The sequence below is a fragment of the Macaca fascicularis genome, chromosome 10 (assembly GCF_037993035.2).
Source record: "Macaca fascicularis isolate 582-1 chromosome 10, T2T-MFA8v1.1".
Classification (NCBI taxonomy): domain Eukaryota; kingdom Metazoa; phylum Chordata; class Mammalia; order Primates; family Cercopithecidae; genus Macaca; species Macaca fascicularis.
Window position 1 is genome coordinate 69,229,673 of NC_088384.1, and position 24,104 is coordinate 69,253,776.

The following is a 24,104-nucleotide window of genomic DNA, read 5'->3' on the forward strand; positions in this document are numbered from 1 at the left end:
GAACCTCAAGACTATAATCTAACAGTACCTACCAACTTTAAAGAAAGTTTAAAGTCCATTTACCTATTCCAAATCAGTAGACTAAATTTTCTCTTTTTAGGAAGTTTTTAACCAAATTGGAATTAACTTAATCTCACTTTAAAGTGAAAGAAAGGCTTTGCAAGACTGACTAGTGTTTGTTCTGTGCCTCCCCCAGGACTGGCCTAACAGGTACCACATGAAGAACTGGCTGCAGAACAGTAATCCATTAGATCTACCAAAAGGAACGGGACATAAGGTTCAACCTAGAAAGAGGGGTTGTTGTCAAGTCTGACTCTTACCAGACAACCCAGGTCCCAAACAGATCTAACTGAGAAGGCTGGAGCACAGCATCAGCAGTCAACAGGGCCAGAGTCATCTCAACGAGTCAGTGAGCTTTGTTGAATTTATTTATTTATTTATTTATTTATTTATTTATTTATTTATCTTGGCAAAAGTAGTGACTTTAATTTACAATTGCATGTGTCAAGATTACAATGGAAACACTAGTGATACCATCTGAACAAAAGCAATGATTTATTGGTCATGGCAATGAATGAAACATTGACAGTCTCCGGCGAGAATCAAGCAATTATCCAGGAGCTGTAGATCTGATTGCAATATGGTTGTCCAGTGTCTTTTGCACGTTAGTGGCTTTCTCCTTTTTGCCAACTACTCGTTTGAAGTCATTCATATTTGTTGTCTGGACTGGAGTACCAATAAAAGTGAAATATGAAATTCTTGTTGTTTCCTCTTCACCTTGATTCGACTGAGCAAATATAGTTACACTGTTAGCATTCTGAAACTTAACATAAGGAAGTGGAACAATGCCATCTTCTTTAATATCATCCTCTGTCAGTTCCAGAGCTTGAGTTGGTTCACTTCTTTCTGCCTCTTCAAAATCCATAGATCGGGGTAGGTTGATAAAAATTTTTACATATTTAGGGCCCTGACCATTATCTGGTCCTTGAAATTTCATGGAATAAAGCTTAACAGGTTGATTGAATGCCACAGTAATAAGTAGCTGTTCATCACAGTCAGATTCCAAGAAGGTCGTGTCTTCGTAAACCGTTGTCAAATCCATGCTCATCACTTTCATTAAGACATTCACAACCAGCTTTGTTAATAAAAGGCATGAAATCCATATAGCCTTTTGGAATATCTGTGTCTTCACTGCTTCCAGGGTCATTTTCTAAGTGCTGCTTGATTTTTTCTTCCAATCCCACAGCATCTGCCCCTTGATATTGATCAATTCTCACTTTGTTTCGAAAAAACAAAAATGTAGGTGTTACTGATATATTGTTGCAGCTGTTCCCTGACATTGAGGTACATCGACTTCCAAGAAAACAGCCTGTGGATATTTATTACTCAAAGAACTGAATGCTGGGGCAATCCTCAAACATGGCCCGCACCCTCTCATGGTGAACCTGACCACGGCGAGTCTGGAGCCCGCGCCGCTCAGCAATGGCTGGAAATCCCGGTCGCTCCCGACGGGCTTCACCCCCACCATCCTCACAGAGAGCCCGGCAGGGTGGCCGCGACGCCACTGGCTTCCAAACTGAAGGAGAAGACGATCTGGGAGAGGAAGCAGAGACGCTCAGGAAGGCCGAGGCCTGGACAGAAGAGGTGGTGACCGCCCCGTCTTCTCCCGGGACTCTCAGTGCCGAGTCACGCCAGGGGGCGGAGCGGCCCAGGGGGCGGGGAGGGATCGTTGAATTTATTTTTAATTTTTTTTTTTTAGTAGAGACAGGGTTTTGCCATGTTGGTGAACTCTTGGCCTCAAGTAATCCGCCCACCTTTACGTCCCAAAGTGCTGGGATTACATGCGTGAGTCACCGCGTCTGGCCATTTGGTTGAATTTTTTTATTGACATACGATAGTTGTATATATTTTGGGGGTACCTGTGATATTTTGATAGATGTATACAATGTGTGATGATCAAATCAGGGTAATTAGGAAATTCATCACCTCAAACATTTATCTTTTCTTTGTGTTGGGACACTCCTTGTGTATACCTTTCCTCTCCCCATGGTAGTCACTACTATCCTGACTTTTGTTATTAGTCATTTTCTTACTGTAACTAATGATTATTTAAATTATTAATTTTGAGTTAATACAAATTCACAGGCAGTTGTGTGCTCTTTTCCTGTCTTCTCCTGCCGTAAATCTTACAGAATTAGAGTATGATATCACAAGCAGGATATTGACATTGAAACAATCCACAGCTTTTATTCAGATTTACCCCATTTTACCTGTACTCATTTGTGTGTGTGTGTGTGTGTATACTTAGTTCTATACAATTTCACCACGCAATGTAGGCTTGTATATCAACCACCACAGTCAAGATACTGCACAGTTCCAATGCCACAAGAATATTTTGTCTTCCTTTTACAAATCCTTAACTCCTAGCAACCACTAATCTTTTCTCCATTTTTGTAATTTTGTCATTTCAAGAATGTTATATAAATGGAATCATAAAATATGTAAACTTTGAGATTGACTTTTTTCTTCATCATAATTCTTTTGATATTCTTCCATAATTGTCCATTGTTGCCTAATAGTTTTCTTTTTGTTGTTGTTGTTGTTTTTGCTTTTGCTTTTTTTTTTTTTTGAGACAGAGTCTTGCTCTGTTGCACAGGCTGGAGTACGGTGTTGGGATCTTGGCTCACTGCAACCTACGCCTCCTGGGTCCAAGCAATTCTCTTGCCTGAGCCTCCCGAGTAACTGGGATTACAGGTGTGTACCACCATGCCCAGCTAATTTTTGTATTTTTGTAGAAACAGGGTTTCATTATGTTGGCCAGGCTGGTCTTGAACTCCTGACCTCAGGATCCCTCAGGGGATCCGCCCACCTCGGCCTCCCAAAGTGGTGGGATTAGAGGCCTCAGTCACCAAACTTGGCCTGTTGTGTAATGGTTTTAACACATATATTTGCGTTCCTGAATAGCCTATTCACTTTTATGTGTTTTTAAAAATAATTTGAATATTATAAGTTTTTTTTTGTAATTCACTTTTTTCATTCAACTATATTTTTGATTGTGTGGCTTTATTGATGTGTGTGGCTGTGGGGTCATTTATTTTTATTGCATAAATTTATCACAATTTATTCATCCAATTAGTTATTGACAGATAATTGGGTTGTGTCTTTTATTTTTAGGTTGAGTTTTTATTTTTTGGAATATTATGAATGATGATACTATGAATATTCTTGCCTGTGACTCTTGGTTCACTAATGTATGAGTTTTTCTAGATTAAAAATGTGGGTTGGAATATCTGGCTCAATTTTACTAAATAAAGTCAAACCTATTGCTTGGTGCCCTCACCAATACTTGGTATTTTCAGACTCCTCGATTTTGTCAGTCTGATATAAAACAGTATTTCATTGTCATTTTAATTTGCATTTTCTTGTTTATGAATGAGATTGAGCATCTTTTATATGTATGTTTATATATTAATGTTTTCCTGGAGATGCCCGTTCATGTCTTTTGCCATTTTTCTATTGAGTTTGTCTTTTTTTTTAATTGATTCATAAGAGTTCTTTATATATTCTGGATTCTCATCATTTGTAAGAGAAATGTGTTCAAAAAGTTTACTCAGTTTATTGTTTAGCGTATCATTCTCCTTATTGTGTGTTTTGATAAAGACATTCTTAATTTGTCTACAATTAAATTTATCAACCTTTTCTTTTCTTTTCTTTTCTTTTCTTTTTTGAGACAGAGTGTGGCTCTGTTGCCTAGGCTGGGGTGCAGTGACATTATCTCGGCTCACTGCAGCCTCTGCCTCCCAGGTTTAAGCAATTCTCCTGCCTCAGCCTCCTGAATAGCTGGGACTACTGGTGCACGTCACCACTCCTGGCTAATTTTTTGTAGTTTTAGTACAGGCGGGGTTTCACCATGTTGGCCAGGATGGTCTCAATCTCCTGACCTCATTATCTGCCCGCCTTGGCCTCCCAAAGTGCTGGGATTACAGGCGTGAGCCACCGTGCCGGGCCCCAACCTTTTTCTTTTCTTTTTTAAGTTCACAGTTCTTCAAGGTGGAAACCATTTTTCTTTTGTGGTTTATTTTTTGGGTCTTATTTAAGAAATTCTTTCTTATCCTGTGGTCATAAACATATTCTTCTACATTGTCTATGTGCATATACGAGTATATGTATTCACACGCATCTAAATGTTTAATCCACCAGAAACTAATATGTGTGTTATTCAGTTTCCTTTGTTTTTCTTTTATTTTTCCCGAATGGATAACCACTTGTTCCAATTCCATTTATTGAATATGACATCTTTCCCTGCTGCACTGCATACCCTCTCTCATAAATCAATGCACACATACGTGTGGGGCTGTTTCCAGGCTCTCTCTCAGGTACCACTTGTCCCTCTGTGAGTGAATGCCACATCATTTTAATTACTATTGGTATCTGATCGATCAAGTCTACACACCTTGTCCTTCAGGAGTGTTTCGACTCTTCTTTCACATAAACTTTGAAAGAAATTTATCATGTCCCACAAAAAGACTGTCAAGTATTTTTAAAAATTGTATTACAGCGACAGATGAATTTGGAGATTTTTGGCCTCTTTGATTCTGAATCTTTCAATCCATTAATATGGTAAAACTTTCTATTGATTAGTGTCTTCTTTAATGTCTTCCAATAAAGATTTTTGTTGTTGTTGTTGTTTGATTGTCTTTTAGACAGGGTCTTGTTTTTCTGTGGCCCAGGCTGGAGTGCAGTGGCACCATATAGGCTCACTGCAACCTCCACATCCCAGACTCAGGTGATCCTCCCACCTCAGCCTCCCCCGACTCTCTGGGACTACAGGTGCACACCACCACGCCCGGCTACCAATAAAGTTTTCTAATTTCATACACAAAGAGCTTGCACAATACTTTTAAAAAATCAATTCTAAGGGGCTTTGTATTTTTGTTGTGTTTTAAATCATTTTTTGATTAGTCTTTTTATTTTTCTGACTGTTGCTGGCATGTAGAAATTTAATTGACACTCAAACCTTACACACTTAGATTTTCTTTCTTTGTTTCTATCTTTTGAGACCGAGTCTTGCTCTGTTGCCAGGCTGCAGTGCAGTGGTGCGATCTCGGCTCACTGCAACCTCCACCTCCTGGGTTCAAGTGATTCTCCTGCCTCAGCCTCCCGAGTACCTGGGACTAAGGCACGCGCCACCACGCCCAGCTAATTTTTGTATTTTTAGTAGAGACGGGGTTTCACTATGTTGGCCAGGATGGTCTCGATCTCTTGACCTCGTGATCCACCCACCTTGGCCTCCCAAAGTGCTGGAATTACAGGCATAAGCCACTGTGCCCAGCCCACATTCAGATTTTCTACACTGTGACCTTGCTAAACTCTCTTATTAATTCTAATAACTTGTCTACAGATACTTTTGGGTTTTCTATAGACAATGATAGTGACTACAAACAATAGTAGTTTTGCTGTTTTCCCTTATAATCCTTATATTCTTCTTTCTTCTTTTTTGCGGATCACCTGAGGTCGGGAGTTCGAGATCAGCCTGACCATCATGGAGAAACCCCATCTCTACTAAAAATACAAAAAATTAGCCGAGCATGGTGGTGCATGCCTGTAATTCCAGCTACTCGGGAGGCTGAGGCAGGAGAATCGCTTGAACTTGGGAGATGGAGGTTGCAGTGAGCCAAGATCCTGCTATTGCACTCCAGCCTGGGGGACAAGAGCGAAACTCTGCCTAAAAAAAAAGAAAGTTTAAATAAAGTTTCCTTAGGAATATTTTCTCAACATCTTACCCTCTCCTTATTGCTCTGTGCTCCAGGGATGCCATTGAGCAGGTTTGTACCTGCCTCCTTTCAACCTGACTATATATTACTGGAGAAAAGAAGTCTTACATGAGGGTGCAGATGGCGGCTTTCAAGAATTTGAAGAACTACCAAGGGGAGGGAGTGCAGCAGGAGGAAGTGCAGAGGGAGTCTCAGCAGCCCTGGGTGACAGAATAAAAGGGGAGATGGAAGGGCAGGAAAGCGGATTTCCATAAGCAGAAAGAGAAGCTTTTTAGCATCATTGTTGTCTAACCAGAGAATAGGTTGCTTTTTGAGACAGTGAGCTTCCCAGCTCTGGAAGTACTCAAGCAGGGCTAGATACACACCTACCAAGGATGTTGTACAGACCCCTCACCCCCAATATTGGGTGGGGTATGGACCACATTATGTCTCCTGTCTCTTCCAACTTCAGTCTTGAGATTTGTAAAGAATTGGATTCATTTCTTCTTTTTTTAAAATTGAACTTGGTTTTATTAACATCTTGTGGGTGTTTTTAAGTTCTGAGTATTCAACTTTGACTATGACCAAAATGTCTATATTTAAAGAGGTAACAAGGTATTTAACACATTGTGTAATATGAGCCAGATAAATTGCTTTCATAATGAGGGCTCCGTCCAAATAAGGCAGAGGCTACGATCCCAGGTGGAAGGAATGGAAATGAATCTATTTCAAGGCCAATAGCTACAGCCCAAATTCACTCAACTCTACCAAACGTACCTGCACTGCCTCAGCAACTCATCTCTACAATTTGACAAGACAATCAAAAGTACATTTTGTGCTTAATGTAATAAGAGGCTCAGATATAAATGTCTACTTTTATATATTTTTAACTTATGCAGATAGTTTGTTATTTAACAAATAGGTTAAACTGACTTTGTTGCAAATGAGATATGAGGATGTGCATATGAAGAATAATTGGGCTGGGAGCAGTGGCTCACACCTGTAATCCCAGCACTTCGGGAGGCTGAGGCAGGTGGGTCATGAGGTCAGGAGTTCGAGACCAGCCTAGCCAAGGTGGTGAAACCCCGTCTCTACAAAAAATACAAAAATTAGCCAGGCGTGGTGGCAGGCGCCTGTAATCCCATCTACACGGGAGGCTGAGGCAGGAGAATGGCTTGAGTCCAGGAGGCAGAGGTTGCAGTGACCTGAGATCGTGCCATTGCACTCCAGCCTGGGCAACACAGTTAGAGTTTTTTTAGACAGAGTCTTGCTGTCACCCAGGCTGGGGTGTAGTGGGGCAGTCTTGGCTCACTGCAACCTCTGCTTCCTAGGTACAAGTGATTCTTCTGCCTCAGCCTCCCGAGTAGCTGGGATTACAGGCGTGCACCACCACATCTGGCAAATTTTTGTATTTTTAGTAGAGATGGGGTTTCACCATGTTGGCCAGGCTGGTCTCGAACTCCTGACCTCAGGTGATCCACCTGCCTCGGCCTCCCAAAGTGCAGGAATTACAGATGTGAGCCACAGCGCCCGGTGGAACTTGAATGCTACTTGGTTTCTCATAGCCTATTTTCCCTCCTTCTTAAAAAATGGGACAAATAATATTACCAAATGAATGTAAATAAAGGCATTTAGGAAATAATGTGAAAAAGTTTTAAAGTGTTATTTACTTTTTCTTTTCTTTTTTAATTTTAGATTTGGGGGTACATGTGCAGGTTTGTTACGTGGCTAAATTGCATGATGCTAAAATGTGGGCTTCTAATGTTCCTATCTCCCAAATTGTGAACACAGGCCGGTCGTGGTGGCTCATGTCTATAATCCCAGCACTTTGGGAGGGCGAGGCAGGCAGATCACTTGAGCTCAGGAGTTCGAGGCCAGCCTGGCCAACGTGGCAAAACCTCGTCTCTACTAAAAATACAAAAAGTAGCCTAGTGTGGTGGCGCATACCCGTAGTCCTGGCTACTTGGGAGGCTAAGGCACGAGAATTGCTTGAGCTCAGGAGGTGGAGGTTGCAACGAACTGAGCTCTCACCATTGCACTCCAGCCTGGGAACAGAGGGAAACTACGTCTCAAAAATAAAATGAAAATAACAACAAATAGTGAACATAGTACCTGATAGGTAGTTTCTCAAACTTTCCCCCCTCTCTCCCTCCCCACTTTTGGAATCCCCCTTGTTAATTGTTCCCATCTTTGTATCTGTGTGTACCCAATGTTTAGCTCCCACTTCTAATTGAGAACCTGCAGTATTAGATTTTCTGTTTCTGAGTTAATTTGCACTGGATAATGGCCTCCAGCTGCATCCATGTTTCTGCAAAGATGTGATTTCATTCTTTTTTTGTGGCAGCATAGTATTCCAGGGTGTATATATACCATATTTCCTTTATTCAGTCCACCACTGATGGGCAACTGGGTTGATACTATGTCTGTCCTATTGTGAATAGTGCTGCAATAAACACACGAGTGTTTATTGGTAAAGCGATTTATTTTCCTTTGGTTGTATACCCAGTAATTGGATTGGTGGGTCCAATGGTAATTCTATTCTTAGTTCTTTAAGAAATCTCCAAACTGCTTTCCACAGGGACTGAATTAATTTGCATTCTCACCAATAGTGTATAAGCATATAATAGCAGTGCAAGAAAATAAGAATTGGGTTCATTTCTTATCCTACTTCCTGGGATACTTCATCAACGCCTCTCATAATACTTAGAAAACCGACCTTACAATGGAGGCAAGTCAACCAAGATGAAAGCTGGTTCTTTGTATATGTTAATAATTTTGATAGACCCCATCACGTCTGATCAAGAAAAAAAAAAAGAGAAATAAAACACATTAAAATTCCTTTCTCCTCAAGAAGCACCCAGCAAATATAGTAGGTGTGCATCCAGTGATCATAGAATAAAAGTGTTGTTATCCTGTTAAGTCTTCATCCCCAAACCTCTAAAGGCTGCATTCCCTTGGAGGTTTCTAGCCTTATACCTCATCGTCCTATAATCTTTTTAAATAATACAAGTAGGTAAAGTAGTCAAGGCACTCACTGGTTTGAAAACCTGTGAAAGAAAAAAAAGCTTTATAAATGGAGTTGACAGCCTCTTCCGTATAATTGGGACTTCTGAACCAAGTGAAGTTTTGAAGGTTTTTAAAGACTGGGAATAATTCTGTAGCTTCATAGTTGTACTTTATTTTTACTCTTCCATTCACCCAAGCTCCTTCTTTCTAGCAAATCCCGTTTGTTGGCGGATAAAAATACATCTGCAGAGTCTCCCGGAAGCTGCCCCATCAGCCTCGTAGACAAGAAGCCTTGTTTTCCTGCACCGCCACAGAAATGTCTTCCTCCTCCTCCTTCTCCGGCTCACTGGGATCAAAGTCTTTTTCGTTCTTAGCTGGTTTTCCTTAGAGAAAAGCTGGAGTTCAGGGTTCAGTTCAGAGAGGGTGACTCCTTGAGGGCAGACCTAGAGGCGCCGCGCACCGGTTCCGCCTGCAGCCCCGGCAGAGCTGCGCCCCGGCTGCCTGCGCCGCGCGAGTCCGCCAATAGCGCCGAGAAATCCGTTACCAGGCGGCTGTGTCCCCAAGGGCCATTCAGGGCGGAAGGGAGCAGGGAAAACCGCTGTGTTGATTCCCGGGCGCTGTAGGCTGCGAGCGCAGAGGGTCAGGTTACAGGCAGGTGAGGCTGGCTGTTGGGTGAGCCGTGGGCTCCAGGGCATCCCGGGTCAGACGCGCCCCCGCAGCACTCGGCAGCTGGCACACGTCTGACGACCTCCTGGAGGAGGGCGACCGCAGCGATACACGAGGCTGTGCCCGTTGTCCTGGGCGCACCCGAACAAGGCCTTGGGAAGGGCAGCGCGCCCCCCAACGTGAGCACAACTGCTTTAGAAACTTGGCATATTTTACCAACTCCCCCTCCTTCTCTCCCTCTCTCCTCCAGGCATAAAGGTTGATAGGAACAAACAGATATAATAATAAATGCAAAGCTTTCCTACCTCCCCAGTAGGGGCGGCGAGAAGATGTAGCCAATGTTCACTATGCTGGCTTCCTGGAAAGGTATTTCCCAGTCTCAGAATTTGGGGATCGGGTGGTTAGGGGAGGCAATGGTGGGAGTGGACGAAGATTGGGGGCTTGTTTTGAGGCTGCATTTGCTTAATATGCTCCTGGCTTTTGTTTCTATTGTATGTTTACTTGGGGTGAGGGGGCCTCGGGGTGCAACATCTTGTGGGGAGAAGCTGCTTTGGCGGGGCAAGCCCTGTTTTTCTTAAATTGTATACTAGTCAGAAAAATAACGTGTTCTAAAGATGCCGAATTTTTAAATTTATTTTTACTGCTTTTGGGGGGGGGGGAGTTGTAGTTGATGGATAGCTTAAGCTCCTAAGCCCCCACCCCCCATTATTAATAATCAGAATCCTTGGAAGTCTCCCGCCGCCTCGCCCTTCTGACCGCCCAGATTTCATCAAGCCCCGGGAAGGCTCCACAAGGTCCAGAGGAACTGAGCCATTTTCTGGCTCGTCGAAGACAAATCCACCCGGCGGGGGAGGGGGGCAACTCGTGGGAGGCCCCAACTCACCGGAAGGGTGCCCTGGGAGGCGAACCTGGGGTTTACTTCGAAGAGCTCGCCTCGAGGTGCAGGTGATGGGAGAATGGGGCGGGGGTTGATTAAAAAATGTTCTTCCTTTCTTAAAAAGAGGAGGGGGAAGAGCAGACTTTAAATTCTTTTGCAAACATTCATGCCTAAGGAAGGGCTGGAACAGGCAGCCCCGGCCGCCGGAACCGGTCGGACAGGTAGCGAGCTTGTTGACACCGTTATGTTGCAGGGCGCATGCTCACTCCCAAGTTTCCTGGTGCCTTTTCTATTCCACCTTATGAAACTTTTTCCCCGGCGTGGTCTCACTCGCGATTTAAGGCATAGGTGTCGCCCAGCCGGGAGGCTGGGAGTCGCCAGGCGTGCGGGGGAGAGGCCTGGGCCGCGCCGCGGCGGGGGGTGGAGGAAGAGGGCAGGCGAGGCGGGAAGGTGGGCTCTGGCCGCCGGGAGCCGGGGACGGAGCCGCCGCCGTCGCCCCTAGCGGGGAGCAGCCGGGAGGAGGGGGCCGCGGTCGGGAGAGGGGACCCCACCATGCCCAAAGTCTTCCTGGTGAAGAGGAGGAGCCTGGGGGTCTCGGTACGCAGCTGGGATGAACTCCCGGATGAGAAAAGGGCAGACACCTACATCCCAGGTGAGCGCGCGCGGGGGCCGGGCCTGGGCGCTGGGCTCCCGGGGTGGGGGAAGGGGTGGCGGGTCTTCTCCGCTCATCGGCAGGGGCGGGCTCCCCACTTCATCCCCTCTTCCGGGGGGCACACGGGGGTCTTCTAGGCGAGGGAGGGCGGGCAATGAGGGACTGGGATGCCCGGGACTCTGGGCGCCCCCTTCCCCCTAGTGGGAGCCTCTAATTGCCCGGCGGCAGGACCGTTGGCTGCAGCGCGGGCCGAGGTGGCCCAGGAAAGGGATTGAAAGCCAGCAGGGGCTACCCCCAATCTCACGTCCTCATGGGGGTGCACAAAGGCCCGCCAACCCTTCTGGGGCTAGCTGGGGAGAGGTCAGACCCGCCTCCCCCGCCCAGAGAGGAAACTTGGCGCGCAGGGTCCTCCGCCGCGCGTGGCCACCTGGTTCCTCGTGGGCGCCAGGGCTGGGACCGGGAAGAGGCCCCCAGCACTCCAAGCTAGCCGTAGGGGTCGATCCGGGGCTTACTCGCCCACCCCCGCGACGTTGCCCACTTGGCGAGGTGCCCAGGTCCGGGGCGGGGCGGCGGCAGCACCGCCCGCAGGTCAAACTGCCGCGGGCGTACGGGCTGACGCCGAGTGTGTATGTCGGGGCGCGGCCCCTCCCTCCGCAGTGGGCCTGGGCCGCCTGCTCCACGACCCTCCCGAGGACTGCCGCAGCGACGGCGGCAGCAGCAGCGGCAGCGGCAGCAGCAGCGCGGGGGAGCCTGGAGGAGCCGAGAGCAGCTCGTCCCCGCACGCCCCCGAGCGCGAAACCCCCGAGCCCGGCGACGCCGAGGGCCCCGATGGACACCTGGCGGCCAAGCAGCGCCCGGTCGCCAGATCGAAAATCAAGGTACTGTGTCGACTCTGCCCCCGCCGCCACCTGCACCACGCCCTGGCGTCGGGCTCCCGGGGCCGGCGCCCCTCCCTGCCGCGCCCGCCCGCGCAACCCGGCACCCGCGCCCCGAGCGCGCCCGCCGCGCAGCTCCTGCACCTGCCCCTGGGCGGCGGCCAGGGCGCCTCGGCGCGTACTCCTGCCTGCAGGGTAGCTGCTGCGCAGGGGCGGCGGGTTCCCAGAGTGGGCTCTGTCCACCCGGTGGCCCCGCCTGATGCCGAGTGCTGCCTCTGGAACTGCGGAAAAGGCACTGGCATCGCTGCCTTCCGCCAGCAGCCCATTCTGTGCGCCAGGCCTGTAGAATAACGAAGGCCGTCGGAGTTCCCGAGGTCAGAAAGGAAGCCCCCGCGCTCTCAGAAATTTCACCCTCTGAAACGCAGTTCCTGGCGCCGCGGTTCTGAGAGTTCACCCCCCATGCTTATGTCCTGGATATGGGCGGCAGCTTGACATATAGTGGGCCTCTCCCAACACGAGCGGTTCCCAGTGTCTGTTAGACAGGAGACTTGTGTACGGCACTTTAGATCTGTCATCTTTCCAATCTTGAATTAAGTTGATGGGTAAAAGGGTTCAACTACCGATTTCTCGAGCGCCCTTACCCCAGTGGATTGGAGTGTTTGCTCCCATCTATGGTCGCTTTTCAGGGCCCCCTCGAACATTGTGGACGCCCACCTGCGCTTTCGGGCAGAACTTCCATGATGGTCTGCTCAAAGGTATCAGCTACCCACCAAGATTTAGGAATCCCATTCCACTGACTCAGCCAGCTGGAGCTAGTGGGTGGCGGTTTATGATCACTTGACCCCACTTTCTAGCCTGGTGAGCCGCAGTGCGACGCTGTGCACCCCCAGATCCCCGGTATAGGTGGTAATTCCAGGGTTCTCCGGTGCCCTCCCGCCACCCAGACCGGGAGTAGAGGGTGGGGAGGGAGAGCCTGGGCTTTGCTGTGGATTGAGAAAGCAATCCTCTTTTTCCTGGGAGAGGCCACCCCTCCCCTATGCACATTGCATATTCCCAGGGTTTGACTCCGGGGTGGGCTGAAGCGCATTTGGTTATGAATTGAGGTTTGAGGCTTCAGCTGGGATCCAAAGGAAAGACCTCTTTAAAAAAGAAGTGCCGATACTGTGCGGTCCGGTAGCCTAGCGGTAAGTGTGAGGGTGACGTTCAAAGTCAACTGGCCTGAGGCTCTTCTGGGCCAGGTGGGGTTAAATGGGAGGGAACAATTTGCCTGAGGCTGGTAGCTCTGCCCTTCGGGAAATTCTACAAAGTGCCCCACTTGCATATTTATCACCAGGCTGAAAGGACAATTGCAACGTTGTTTTGGGAGCCTCTGCAGCTAGTTTGCCCCTCTGTCCCCCAATTGCCCAAATTCCCCTGGAGAGAAAGTGACAGATTCTCATCCAGTCTCTTAACCAACATTTTAGGCAATCTTTTCTGCCTCAGGCACACAGGGCCGTTGGAATCCTGGATTAAAGGAAGACGTAAACCAATCTGATTTCCTAGATTAGTTGCCTGTTCTCTGGGGGAAGTGGGGCAGAGAGGCACAATTCACTCCTGAACCGTTAAAAGTCTTCTTTCCATAGTTTCCAGGGGAGTTTTTATTTACTGGGGATGTTTAGCTTCCTTCTTTCTGCCTCTACCCTCAAAAAGGAGACATTTTGGTGTTAATATGCGCCAAGCCTCCAGAATTATCATCAGCCGTGGCATTGGCAGTTTTCAAATGACTGAACGAATTGCCTGTATAATTATAAAGTTCTTTCCAAGGCATGCTGAACTCACAGAGTTTCTATAAGAATTAGTTTCTTTTCTTTCTTTTCTTTTCTTTTTCTTTTTTTTTGAGACAGAGTTTCGCTCTTGTTGTCCAGGCTGGAATGCAATGGCTCGATCTCAGCTCACTGCAACCTCTGCCTCCCGGGTTCGAGTGATTCTCCTGCCTCAGCCTTCCAAGTAGCTGGGATTACAGGCATGTGCCACCACCGCCTGCTAATTTTGTAATTTTAGTAGAGATGGGGTTTCTCCGTGTTGGTCAGGCTGGTCTTGAACTCCCGACCTCATGTGATCCACCCACCTCGGCCTCCCAAAGTGCTGGGATTATAGGCGTGAGCCACCGTGTCCAGCCAAGAATTTGTTTCTTAGGCAGTGGGCTCCCGGGACCACAAGAAAGGCAGGTTTGAGCCATTGCCTGGCACAGAGAGGCAACACTCTGCCCATCTAACACCTGGGGTGTGCAAGGCAGTGGGAGGTAAAAATGCTCCCAACCTGGTGTTCCTTCCAGAATCATCTGGTAGTAGCTGTTATTAAGCATGTAAGCTCTGGCTTTGTCACTTCTTAGCTGTGTGACCTTGAGCAAGTGGCTCACCCTCTGGGCCTCAGTTTCCTTATCTGTAAGATGATAATAATGATACCTACTTGATAGCATTGTGAGGATAAATGAGTGGAGGGTAGAACATGGTTTGTGTCCAATAACCGTAGATAGTATTTGGGTTAATAGGGAGACACAAACATTATTAACTCTGCTGCAGGACCGTGAACGTGAAACCAGAATTCCAAGCAAAGATGTGACCAGTTTGAGTGGGGAAGGTGTCCTGATGTGGATTTGAAAGCCAGGGAGAAGGGAGGGGGTGGGCCTGAGGGCAGTGTGGGCTGAGTCCCGCAGCTGGAGCATAGAAAGGATGAAGCTGTGGTGGCTGAAGATAGGAAACAGGGCTTGCTGGGGTCCGGGAGAGAGTTGGCGGTAAAGAGCTAGAAATGTAACCAGGACAGGGTGAGATGGTGAAGGGGCCAAGCCAAGAAGTGTGGGCGCTCCTGCTGGGCAGAGGAGAAGCTCTGGATGATGTCAGAAGGAAAATCCCAATCGTGTTCCTCTTTTTTTTTTTTGAGAGAGAGTCTCGCTCTGTCGCCCAGAGCTGGAGCACAGTGGCACAATCTCAGCTCACTGCAAACTCCGCCTCCTGGGTTCAAGCAATTCTCCTGCCTCAGCCTCCCGATTAGCTGGGATTACAGGCACCTACCCCAAAGCCTGGCTAATTTTTGTATTTTTAATAGAGACGGAGTTTCGCCATGTTTTCCGGGCTGGTCTTGAACTCCTGACCTCAGGTGATCCGCCCACCTTGGCCTCCCAAAGTGCTGGAATTACAGGTGTGAACCATCACACCCGGCCGGCCAGTCGGGCCCCTCTTAAAGGCTGTGGTCATGGATACATTATCTCCTCTGGGCCTGAGTTCCTTGATCTGTAAAGTGGAGGACTCAAACAATCAGCCTCCTACAAGAGTTGCATAGATTAAATGAGATAGTGAGTGTAAAGTGTTTAGCTTTCTGCGTATGTGTAAACTGCCCAAGAGGAAGTTAGCTGACAGTGACATACAGCAAGTTTTAATGCCCAACATTTTGTTGGCTGCAGTAAGGACACGGATCGTGTTGATGGGTGGATCTGGAAAAGGAGTCCGAGGCGCAGGTTAAGAAATGTGGCTGGCCTTTCCCAGCCCATCTGCCTTTTGACGGTGTGCCTCAGGGCAGATTGTGAAATTGTCTCTTTACTACTGAGAATTCTGTAATTTGCCAAACAAATAGGGGTGAGAAGATGACTTACATTCCACAGAGTGTGCACGGCAGGTCCCTTTTGTGCTGGATCCATCTGCCGGTCTCCAGCTGCCGGGTGGAGAAACCCAGGAAATACTAATCACCATTGTCCTGTGGAGGCTTATTAGAAACGAAGTAACTCTGAAGTTAACCCAGTTGACTGATAGTATTCATTCGTGATTCTCTGGCTGGTAGGACCCAGGTCCCAGTATGGAGTACCAAGGGAATTTGTCCTCTCACCCTGTCCTATTCTGTTCTTTCTTTTTGCCTTCTTCCATGGGTTCTTCAAAATAAAGTAAGTTTAGATTCTTTCAAAAGTATTCTTGGCCTTTTACTCAGCTCTCTAACGAGTCTTGTAGTGGTGCAGATGTGTTTATGGAGTAGTCCCCATACCCCCATCACTTTGTATTATTTAGAATCTCAAAGGCGCAGCGGTGCGTATCTGCCACCCAGCCCCAACAGCCCCATGGCCATTCCTGCCCAGGCACACCCCCACCCCTTGCCCCACACATGATTTTGAAGCAAATCTAGGACATCATACCATTTCAACTGCAAATCATTCAGAATGTGCGTTTAGTGGATAAAAACCAAAATTCATGATCACACCCACATTACCAATTGTGTTCACGTTACTAATTGTCTCATAAATTCTTACTTTTCCCCTCTAGTTTGCTTAATCAGGTCCACATAATGTCTACACGTTGTAATTGATTGGCATGTCTTTTGAGCCTCTTTTAATTTCATACATTTTCCCTCCATCAAGTTAATTGTTGAAGAAATGGGTGATTTGTTTTGTAGAGTTCCCAACAGTCTGGATTTTGCTGAGCACATCACCATGTGCCTAACATTCCTCAGTCCCCTAGGTTTTCTCTAAACGAGTAGTTGGATCTGCAGCTGCAGCATCCAGTATCACATGTGACTATCACAGCCGTAGTCAATTAAGAATGAACAATTAGACCAGGTGCCGTGGTTCATGCCTATAATCCCAGCACTTTGGGAGGCCGAGGCGGGTGGATCACCTGAGGTCAGGAGTTCGAGACCAGCCTGGCCAACATGGTGAAACCCTGACTCTATTAAATAAATACAAAAAAAAATTAATGGGGCTTGTCCCTGTAATTCCAGCTACTCGGGATGCTGAGGCAGGAGAATTGCTTGAACCCGGAAGGCAGAGGTTGCAGTGAGCCAAGATTGCACCACTGCACTCCAGCCTGGACAACAGAGCCAGACCCCATCTCAAAATAACAATTAAGTTCCTCATTTCCACGAGTGACATTTTAAGTGCTCAGTAGCCACGTGTGACTAGTGGCCAATGTACTGGACAGTAGAGAATATAATTTTTCTGTCACCACAGAAAGTTCTATTGGACAATGCAACTCTCCCCACTTGGTCAGCTCTATTCTATTTCAGCTAGAATATGTCACAGTGGGAGGCATCTGTCTTCATCAGAGGCACTGAATATTTGGTTATCTCTCTTTTTCTGATGTTAGCAGTTGATGCTCAGGACCTAAATATTTTGGCTTATTAGGTGTTCTAAAACAGCAGTAATCTAATTCTGTCCTCTGTTTATTAACTGATGTATTTCTATAGAGACACACTTTGCCTCATCTACTGCTTGGTTTCCCAGTGGCACAGTTCATTTATGAAAGGCAGAATAATGCTGGATTCACTTTATTTACCTTTATAAATGAAGATAATCAGTCGTTAACCAGAATTCTCCATTGATGGCTAATTAGTTCTTTCTTTTCTTTCTCTGTCTTTATTTTTCCTTCTGAGACAGGGCCTTACTATGTTGTCCAGGCTGGTCTCAAACTCCTGGGCAGAAGCGATCCTCCTGTCTCAGCCTCCCAAAGTGCTAGGACTGTAGGCACACGCCACTGAGCCTGGCTCTCAATCTGTTATTTCATTCATTTTGTTGTGAATTATGGATTTAAGCCATTTTTAAAAACCAATTCATTTGATATTTGGAAGGGAATATAAGCGCCATCTCTGACTCCTTTCCTCCTATTTTTTGTCTCCCAAGACAGCCTTGAATACTCCTCCTGCTGTCCCCATTGTAACCTGCTGCCCATTTTCTTGGCTGCACATTTGGCCAACGGACTTCTCTTTTCCACTCTAGACCCATTAGAGCCAGGGAACACTTCCTACTGGGCTCGCACTCCCCAGCAACCAGTGCAGTAGTGCCTGGGTCACAGAAGGACGTAAGTCAACATAGAACAAGAATATAGGTGGGGGAAGAAGTCAACAGTCCCTAGACATGAGTGATAGCATTTGAAGGAAAACGTAGAAAGCAGGAAGAAAAGGGATACTGGAAAAATGCTTGGAATGGATTTTTGATGAAGGTTAAATTAATTAAAAGGGGGAAAAGGAGGAATATGAGAACAATGTGTATTAATTACCTGGTTTTAAACTTGAATATAGATGAAGTAGGTTTTTATTGTTGGAAAGGACTACATAGGCTTAGTTATGAACATCAGAATCCACTATAGCTAGTTTAAGCAGAGAAAGGTATTAAATGGACTAAAGAAAGAGCAAGCTGAGCTCTTACGAATGACTTAGAGCCACAGAGCAGAACTGGGGCCACCTAGGAGCTGCGGCTGCTGCCCAATCAGGAAGCTGCCACCTCGACGGCTGCCATTGCAGAGTGTAAAACACTTGCCTCTTGCCTGTCTCTGCCCAGTTAACTCGGGGCTGAATTCAGATCTCCTGGTAGTGCATGTAATTGGTAGAACCCAAGTTACTTCCCAAATCCTCATGGCAAAGGAGTCAGGGAAGTGTAGTTTTCACTTCTCTAGCTTCTGCAGTACAGGAAGGCCCACCAAAAGGAGTTGGGATAGATACTGAGTCCTTCCACAGGATCGACTACAGGAATCTTTAAAGCATGTATGGCCCCAAATCTCCTTACTTTCAGGGTGAGAAAAATTAAGTCCAGCAAGTTTTTGTTGAGTTCCTCAAAGTTGTTAGTGGCAAAACTCAACCCAAGGATCTTTAACTTTTCAGCATTGTTCCATTGCATTATGGGACAACCGCACTGTCCAGTATGTCAGCCGTAGTCAACATGTGGCTTTGATGCTTTAGCCCTTAGTGTTGATAGTCTGACATTAAGGACTCATGATGACATGAGACAAACAATGGGGTTCATGCCCCCTCCTCCTGCCCCACAGACCTGTGGGCCTGTCCTGAGGGAACTGTAGGCACAAGTTTTGCAGATGACAACCACATTCAAAATTCTCAGGGTGGGCCACTACAAGTCATGTGGCCGTGGGCAAGTCATTTCTCTTTGGGCCTCAGTTTCTTCTTTGGGTTTATAAAGATATATATTCCCTTCATCTTCTCTGCATTTGAGAAGGCTCTCCATTCTACCATGTAGGGGAGTTGTGAAGTCTAAGGAAACGGTACATAGGACCAGGAGGGGAATCTGAATGCCAAATGAATTGGGGAAATATGCTTAGCACGCTTTTAGCATTCAAGCATCGCCACGTGTCGGTGGAAATCTTGTCCAAATGGCCACCAGAAGGTAGCCTTGGACTCAGAATGTCCTCCTACAGGAAACAGGACCATTAACTAAATGAACTTGTCTGCTAGAAACATCAACAGAAAATAAAGGTCGTTCTTTTTTTTGTCGTCGTTTTCACCTTTCGAAGTTTGACAGGTGAATGATCTGAGCCAGCTTTGAAGTTGGTCAGAGGGCCAGCTGAAGGCCCTGCCTCCCTGGATGCTCCTGCAGTTTTCAGCAGTGCAGAGACAATGATTGGTTTGTTTTGCCGCCGAGTCCTGTTTTCTAGAAGAACTTGAGGAGAATTTTACACATTTTTTGAAATGAAAGCTGAGATCCTGCAGAAAACAGGACAGTGCCCAGAAAAGCGCCAGGCCATGGGGTTGGAGAGCTGTTCATTCTCTCTTCATCTTCGTGACCTGAATTAATTTCAAGACCTATGTCATTTTCCTCCCTCTATGGTAGTTTCCCTACCTCATTAATAAGCCTTTTACAAAGTGTTAATTTTGGATTAAGGGTGAGACAATTAAGCTTTGCCAGAAGGTAGCATGGTGTAAAAACCACCCCTGGCAGGCCGGGAGCAGTACCCTATAATTAAATATATTAATAATTTCTGTATTAAAACATATGAATATTGACATTAAATGGGATAAAGTCTGCAAATATTTTTACATCAGCTCAGGTCAGATTTCACTGTCACTGGAGATAGGAGAGAATGTTGGTTGTCAGAGCTTTTTGTCATACATTTTATTTTATTTATTTTATTTTTTGAGACAGGGTCTCTCTCTGTCACTCGGGCTGGAGTGCAGTGGTGCTCTCTCGGCTCAAGCAACCTTCCCACCTCAGCCTCCTGAGTAGCTGGGATTACAGGTGTGCGCCACCACGCCCAGCTAATTTTCGTATTTTGGTAGAGTCCGGGTTTCACCATGTTGGCCAGGCTGATCTTGAACTCCTGACCTCAAGTGATCCTCCTGCCTCCACCTCTCAAAGTGCTGGGTTTACAGGCATGAGCCACTATACCCAGCTGTTTTTCAGAGCTTTTCTCAAAGTGCTGGGTTTACAGGCATGAGCCACTACACCCAGCTGTTTTTCAGAGCTTTTTGAATTACAGAGTTGCAGATGAAGGACTGGGGGCTAGTGGCTCCCTTTTTAGTTTAGGTTTTTTTTTTTTTTTTTTTAAGTTCCCCTTTTCTTCCATCAAAGAGAGAAAAATTCAAAAGCAAATTGAGAAACATATTTTTTTGTTTTATTTTTTTGAGACAGAGTCTTGCTCTATGGCTGAGGCTGGAATGCAGTGGCATGATCTCGGCTCACTGCAACCTCTGCCTCCTGGGTTCAAGTGATTCTCATGCCTCAACCTCCTGAGTAGTTGGGACTATAGGCATGCACCACCACACCCAGCTAATTTTTGTATTTTTAGTAGAGACAGAGTTTCACCATGTTGGCCAGGCTGGTCTCGAACTCCTGAACTTAAGTGATCCACCTGCCTCAGCCTCCCAAAGTGCTGGGATTACAGGCATGAGCCACCATGCCTGGCCGAGAAACAAGAAATTTTGACCAATTACCTTTTGTTGAGGACCACAGGATTTTGGAGTTGGTCTAACTATAATGGGACTTACAAAGTACCAGGTCCTTTTTAAGTAGCTTTTAAAATTTAATTTCTTCATTTCTTTTTTTTTTTTTTTCTTGAGATGGAGTCTCACTCTGTCGCCGGGGCTGGAGTAAAATGGCACAGCCTCTGCTCACTGCAACCTGCACCTCCCGGGTTCAAGCGATTCTCCTGTCTCAGCCTCCCGAGTAGTTGGGATTACAGGTGCCTACCACCATGCCTGGCTAATTTTTGTATTTTTAGTAGAGATGGGTTTTGCCATGTTGGTCAGGCTGGTCTTGAACTCCTGACCTCAGATGATCCACCCGACTTGGCCTCCCAAAGTACTGGGATTATAGGCATGAGCCACTGTGCTCTGCCAATTTCTTCATTTATTTCTACGAGGTAATTATTATTATTATTGTTATATTTATTTATTTTGAGACAGAGTTTTGGTCTTGTTGCCCAGGCTGGAGTGCAACGACATGGTCTCAGCTCACTGCAACCTCCACCTCCCGGGTTCAAATGATTCTCTTGTCTCAGCCTCCCGAGTAGCTGGGATTACAGGCGCATGCCACCACGCCCGGCTAATTTTTGTATTTTTGGTAGAGACGGGGTTTCATCATATTGGTCAGACTGGTCTTGAACTCCTGACCTCAGGTGATCCACCCACCTCGGCCTCCCAAAGTGCTGGGGTTACAGGCATAAACCACCTCACCCAGCCACAGAAATATTATTATTCACATTTTACAGGTGATGAAATTAAGGCTTAGAGAAGTTAGGTAACTTGCCTACAACTAAGTTAGGTAACTTGCCACAAACTAAGTGGTGGGGCAGGAATTGAAGGAATTTAGGAAACTGGAAAACAGACCCTGCTCTTATCTTCTTATACTGCTGAAGAGATCATCTAATATAATTTTATTGTTTTACATGTGGGGAAATTGTGACATAGTAATGTTAAATGACATTCCATATCACACCCCTAGCCAGATCTAGGGTTTTTTTCAATCCTTCAGATTTATTGTCTCTCTGTTCCACTATTGTTTTGTAACTAACATGACTAAGATGTAATTAAGTTTAGTTTACTACTTGTAGAGAAACAAAGTAAGACTGATTAACCCTTTTTTAACTTTTAGGAGGTAGTGTTAGGTGTAAACCTATGTAAACATAATAAAGGTGCTCCAGTGAGCAGAGCCGTGATCCTGATCCAGGCAGGGTCAACTGGTCCTCTGGCCCATGAGACATCAGTCCAGGAGTCAGATATGTCTTCTGTACCATGCAGTCCTGGGAGAGACACTTAGAAATGTGGCAGGTCTGGCGTCTGGAGAGAATGATACGTTTATTACTGTTCCAGTTAACCTATTTCTGCTCCACAAGTGACTCCAAATTTAATAGCTGAAATAATGTAATATTGTATTATCCATCTCTGTGGGATAACTGGGCTCAGCAGGGCGGTCCTTGCCTTGTGGCTACAGTCAGATGGCGGCTGAGACTGGAGTCTTCTGGGGGTTTGACTGGGATGGACATCCACAAGGGCTCACTCACATGGCTGGCAGGTGACACTTGAACTGCTTCTAGCCTCTTACCTTTGTCCAGTGCATTAATTGTAAGGTTCTGCCATCATTTTTTTTTTTTTTTTTTGAGGTGGAGTTTTGCTCTTATTGCCCAGGCTGGAGTGCAATGGCACAATCTCGGCTCACTGCAACCTCTGCCTCCCAAGTTCAAGCGATTCTCCTGCCTCAGACTCCTGAATAGCTGGGATTACAGGCATGCACTACTGTGCCTGGCTAATTTTGTACTTTTAGTAGAGATGGGATTTCTCCATGTTGGCCAGGCTGGTCTCAAACTTCTGACCTCAGGTGATCCACCTGCCTCAGCCTCCCAAAGTGCTGGGATGACAAGCTTGAGCCACTGTGCCCGGCCCTCTGCCATCATTTTTTAACAAGTTCCTGTTGATAGACATATATTTAGTTTCCAGTCCTTTGCTATTACAAACCAAATTTCAAGGCACAAGCCACATTTAATATACTTTTGGGGATAAATTTCATGTTTAGGAATTTACAAAGATCCCTTCCTTTCTGAGAAGTGAAATAGTCTGGCAGAAGCTGGCTTTGTCAGCCATGATTTTTTGCCATTAAGTAACATTACATCTTTTTCAACAAGGCTCCTGAAGACTTTGAGTGTAATTTGTTAATATCTGATGTCTGGATTGGTCATAAGGGTGGTAAGCAGCACTTAATGGATTGGAGGGTGTGCCACAGGGTGAATTCCCTACATGAGCCACTTCTTGGTGATTCAGCTTTCCATGCTGTGAAATGGGGAGAAATGAAAAAATTGCCTTTGCTGAGGGGTATGTGGAGAATTTTCATTTTTGCTCCAAGAAAACCAGAGGAAAGGTCCCCTTGAGAATTAGGTGTGCCCTGAGTCTCCAACCCCTTCTCTCCATTCCCATTTTCTCCCCTGTTTTATAAAGCTTCCTGGAGAGTCATGGTGGCTCATGCCTGTAATCCCAGCACTTTGGAAGGCTGAGGCAGGAGGATCCCTTGAGGATAGGAGTTGAAGACCAGCCTGGGAAACATAGTGAGATTTCATCTCTAAAAAAGGTTAAAAACAAACAAAACTAAATAAAGTGCTTTCTATGTCTTGGTCAGATGATCTACTGGCCCCCTACTCCCTTAAACTGTCACTGATCTCCCTCTCCTGTGCCCTTTAAGATCTTATTCTTTTCAAACAAAATAATGCCTGTGATTTGAGATTTTCACTCTAGACTGCAATAGAAGACATCTGTATGGCATTCAGAGCATTTTAAAAATAGAAATTTATCAAAAAGATTAAACAAGAGTTCATGTTTGAATTGTGGTTGGTGAGTCCTTAGGGACATTCTACAAGACTTTCAAAAGACAGTTGCAGGTTTTTACTAATTTTAATTGGAATTACCAGGGTAATTGTCTTTGTTCTATTTCATTAGCCCCTCACTACCACTCACATGTCCTTGTGCGCACTTGGTCTTTAGAAGTTCAAAGTACTTAGTGGAGCATATTTAGTCTTTTCAAATCCCTCCAAGGGTGGCTGTGAGCAGGATGAGGTCTGTCGGACAAGGAGGAGAACGTGATCTGCCTGGGTGATAGGAAAGCCTTGGGCAGAGGTGGGCAGCTGCAGTTCTGGGGAGTGAGGTAGTTGATGAGGATCCAGGACTCAACTGGGTCATTGAACTCAGCCGCTGTGATGGTCCCCCTTTGTCTTCCAATGGCTCCCTCTTGCCCTTTGACTACATTCCAGCTCCAGTAGGGCCCTCAAGGTGGACTCCTAAGGGGATCTTGCTCTTCTCAGCTACCACTGCTTTCTTCATTAACTGCTCTCCCAGGCTCAGGCTAGCCATGCTGAACCACACACAGTTCCCTCTTTCCCACCATCCTCTTCTGGAATGTTCTTTGCTGTGCGCCCCTTTTCCTCCTCATGTTTGCCTGGCTAAGGAGCTCACTTCCTCTGGAAACATCTTCCCTGGTGCTGCAGGTCCAGAGTAGGTGCCCCCTTGGACCCCTGGGCCTCTCAGATGTCAATGGCTGTTGACTTGCC

The 24,104-nt window shown here is 46.3% G+C and overlaps 1 protein-coding gene, 1 long non-coding RNA gene and 1 pseudogene across 4 annotated transcripts in view; 2 read left to right on the plus strand and 1 right to left on the minus strand.

Annotated features, from left to right (window-relative positions):
- Positions 1-424: 424 nt before the first annotated feature.
- On the minus strand, positions 425-1,637 carry LOC102129927 (thioredoxin-like protein 1 pseudogene; annotated as a pseudogene).
- Positions 1,638-9,275: 7,638 nt separating this feature from the next.
- Positions 9,276-10,282, plus strand: LOC141407893 (uncharacterized). The gene is made up of 3 exons (XR_012419110.1): positions 9,276-9,414; positions 9,676-9,791; positions 10,145-10,282. It is a non-coding gene; the product is annotated as an uncharacterized lncRNA (long non-coding RNA).
- Positions 10,283-10,573: 291 nt separating this feature from the next.
- OVOL2 (ovo like zinc finger 2) overlaps positions 10,574-24,104 on the plus strand; it is a 34,190-nt gene continuing 20,659 nt past the window's right edge. For 2 of the 3 annotated variants that reach the window (XM_045362462.3, XM_045362460.3), the window contains exons 1-2: positions 10,623-10,954; positions 11,612-11,832. In XM_045362462.3, coding sequence (XP_045218397.2) covers positions 10,855-10,954; positions 11,612-11,832 — 321 coding nt within the window. In that variant the 5' untranslated portion in view covers positions 10,623-10,854. Of the gene's footprint in view, positions 10,955-11,611; positions 11,833-24,104 lie in introns of all 3 variants that reach the window. The other variant, XM_005568274.5, reaches the window with a different exon arrangement.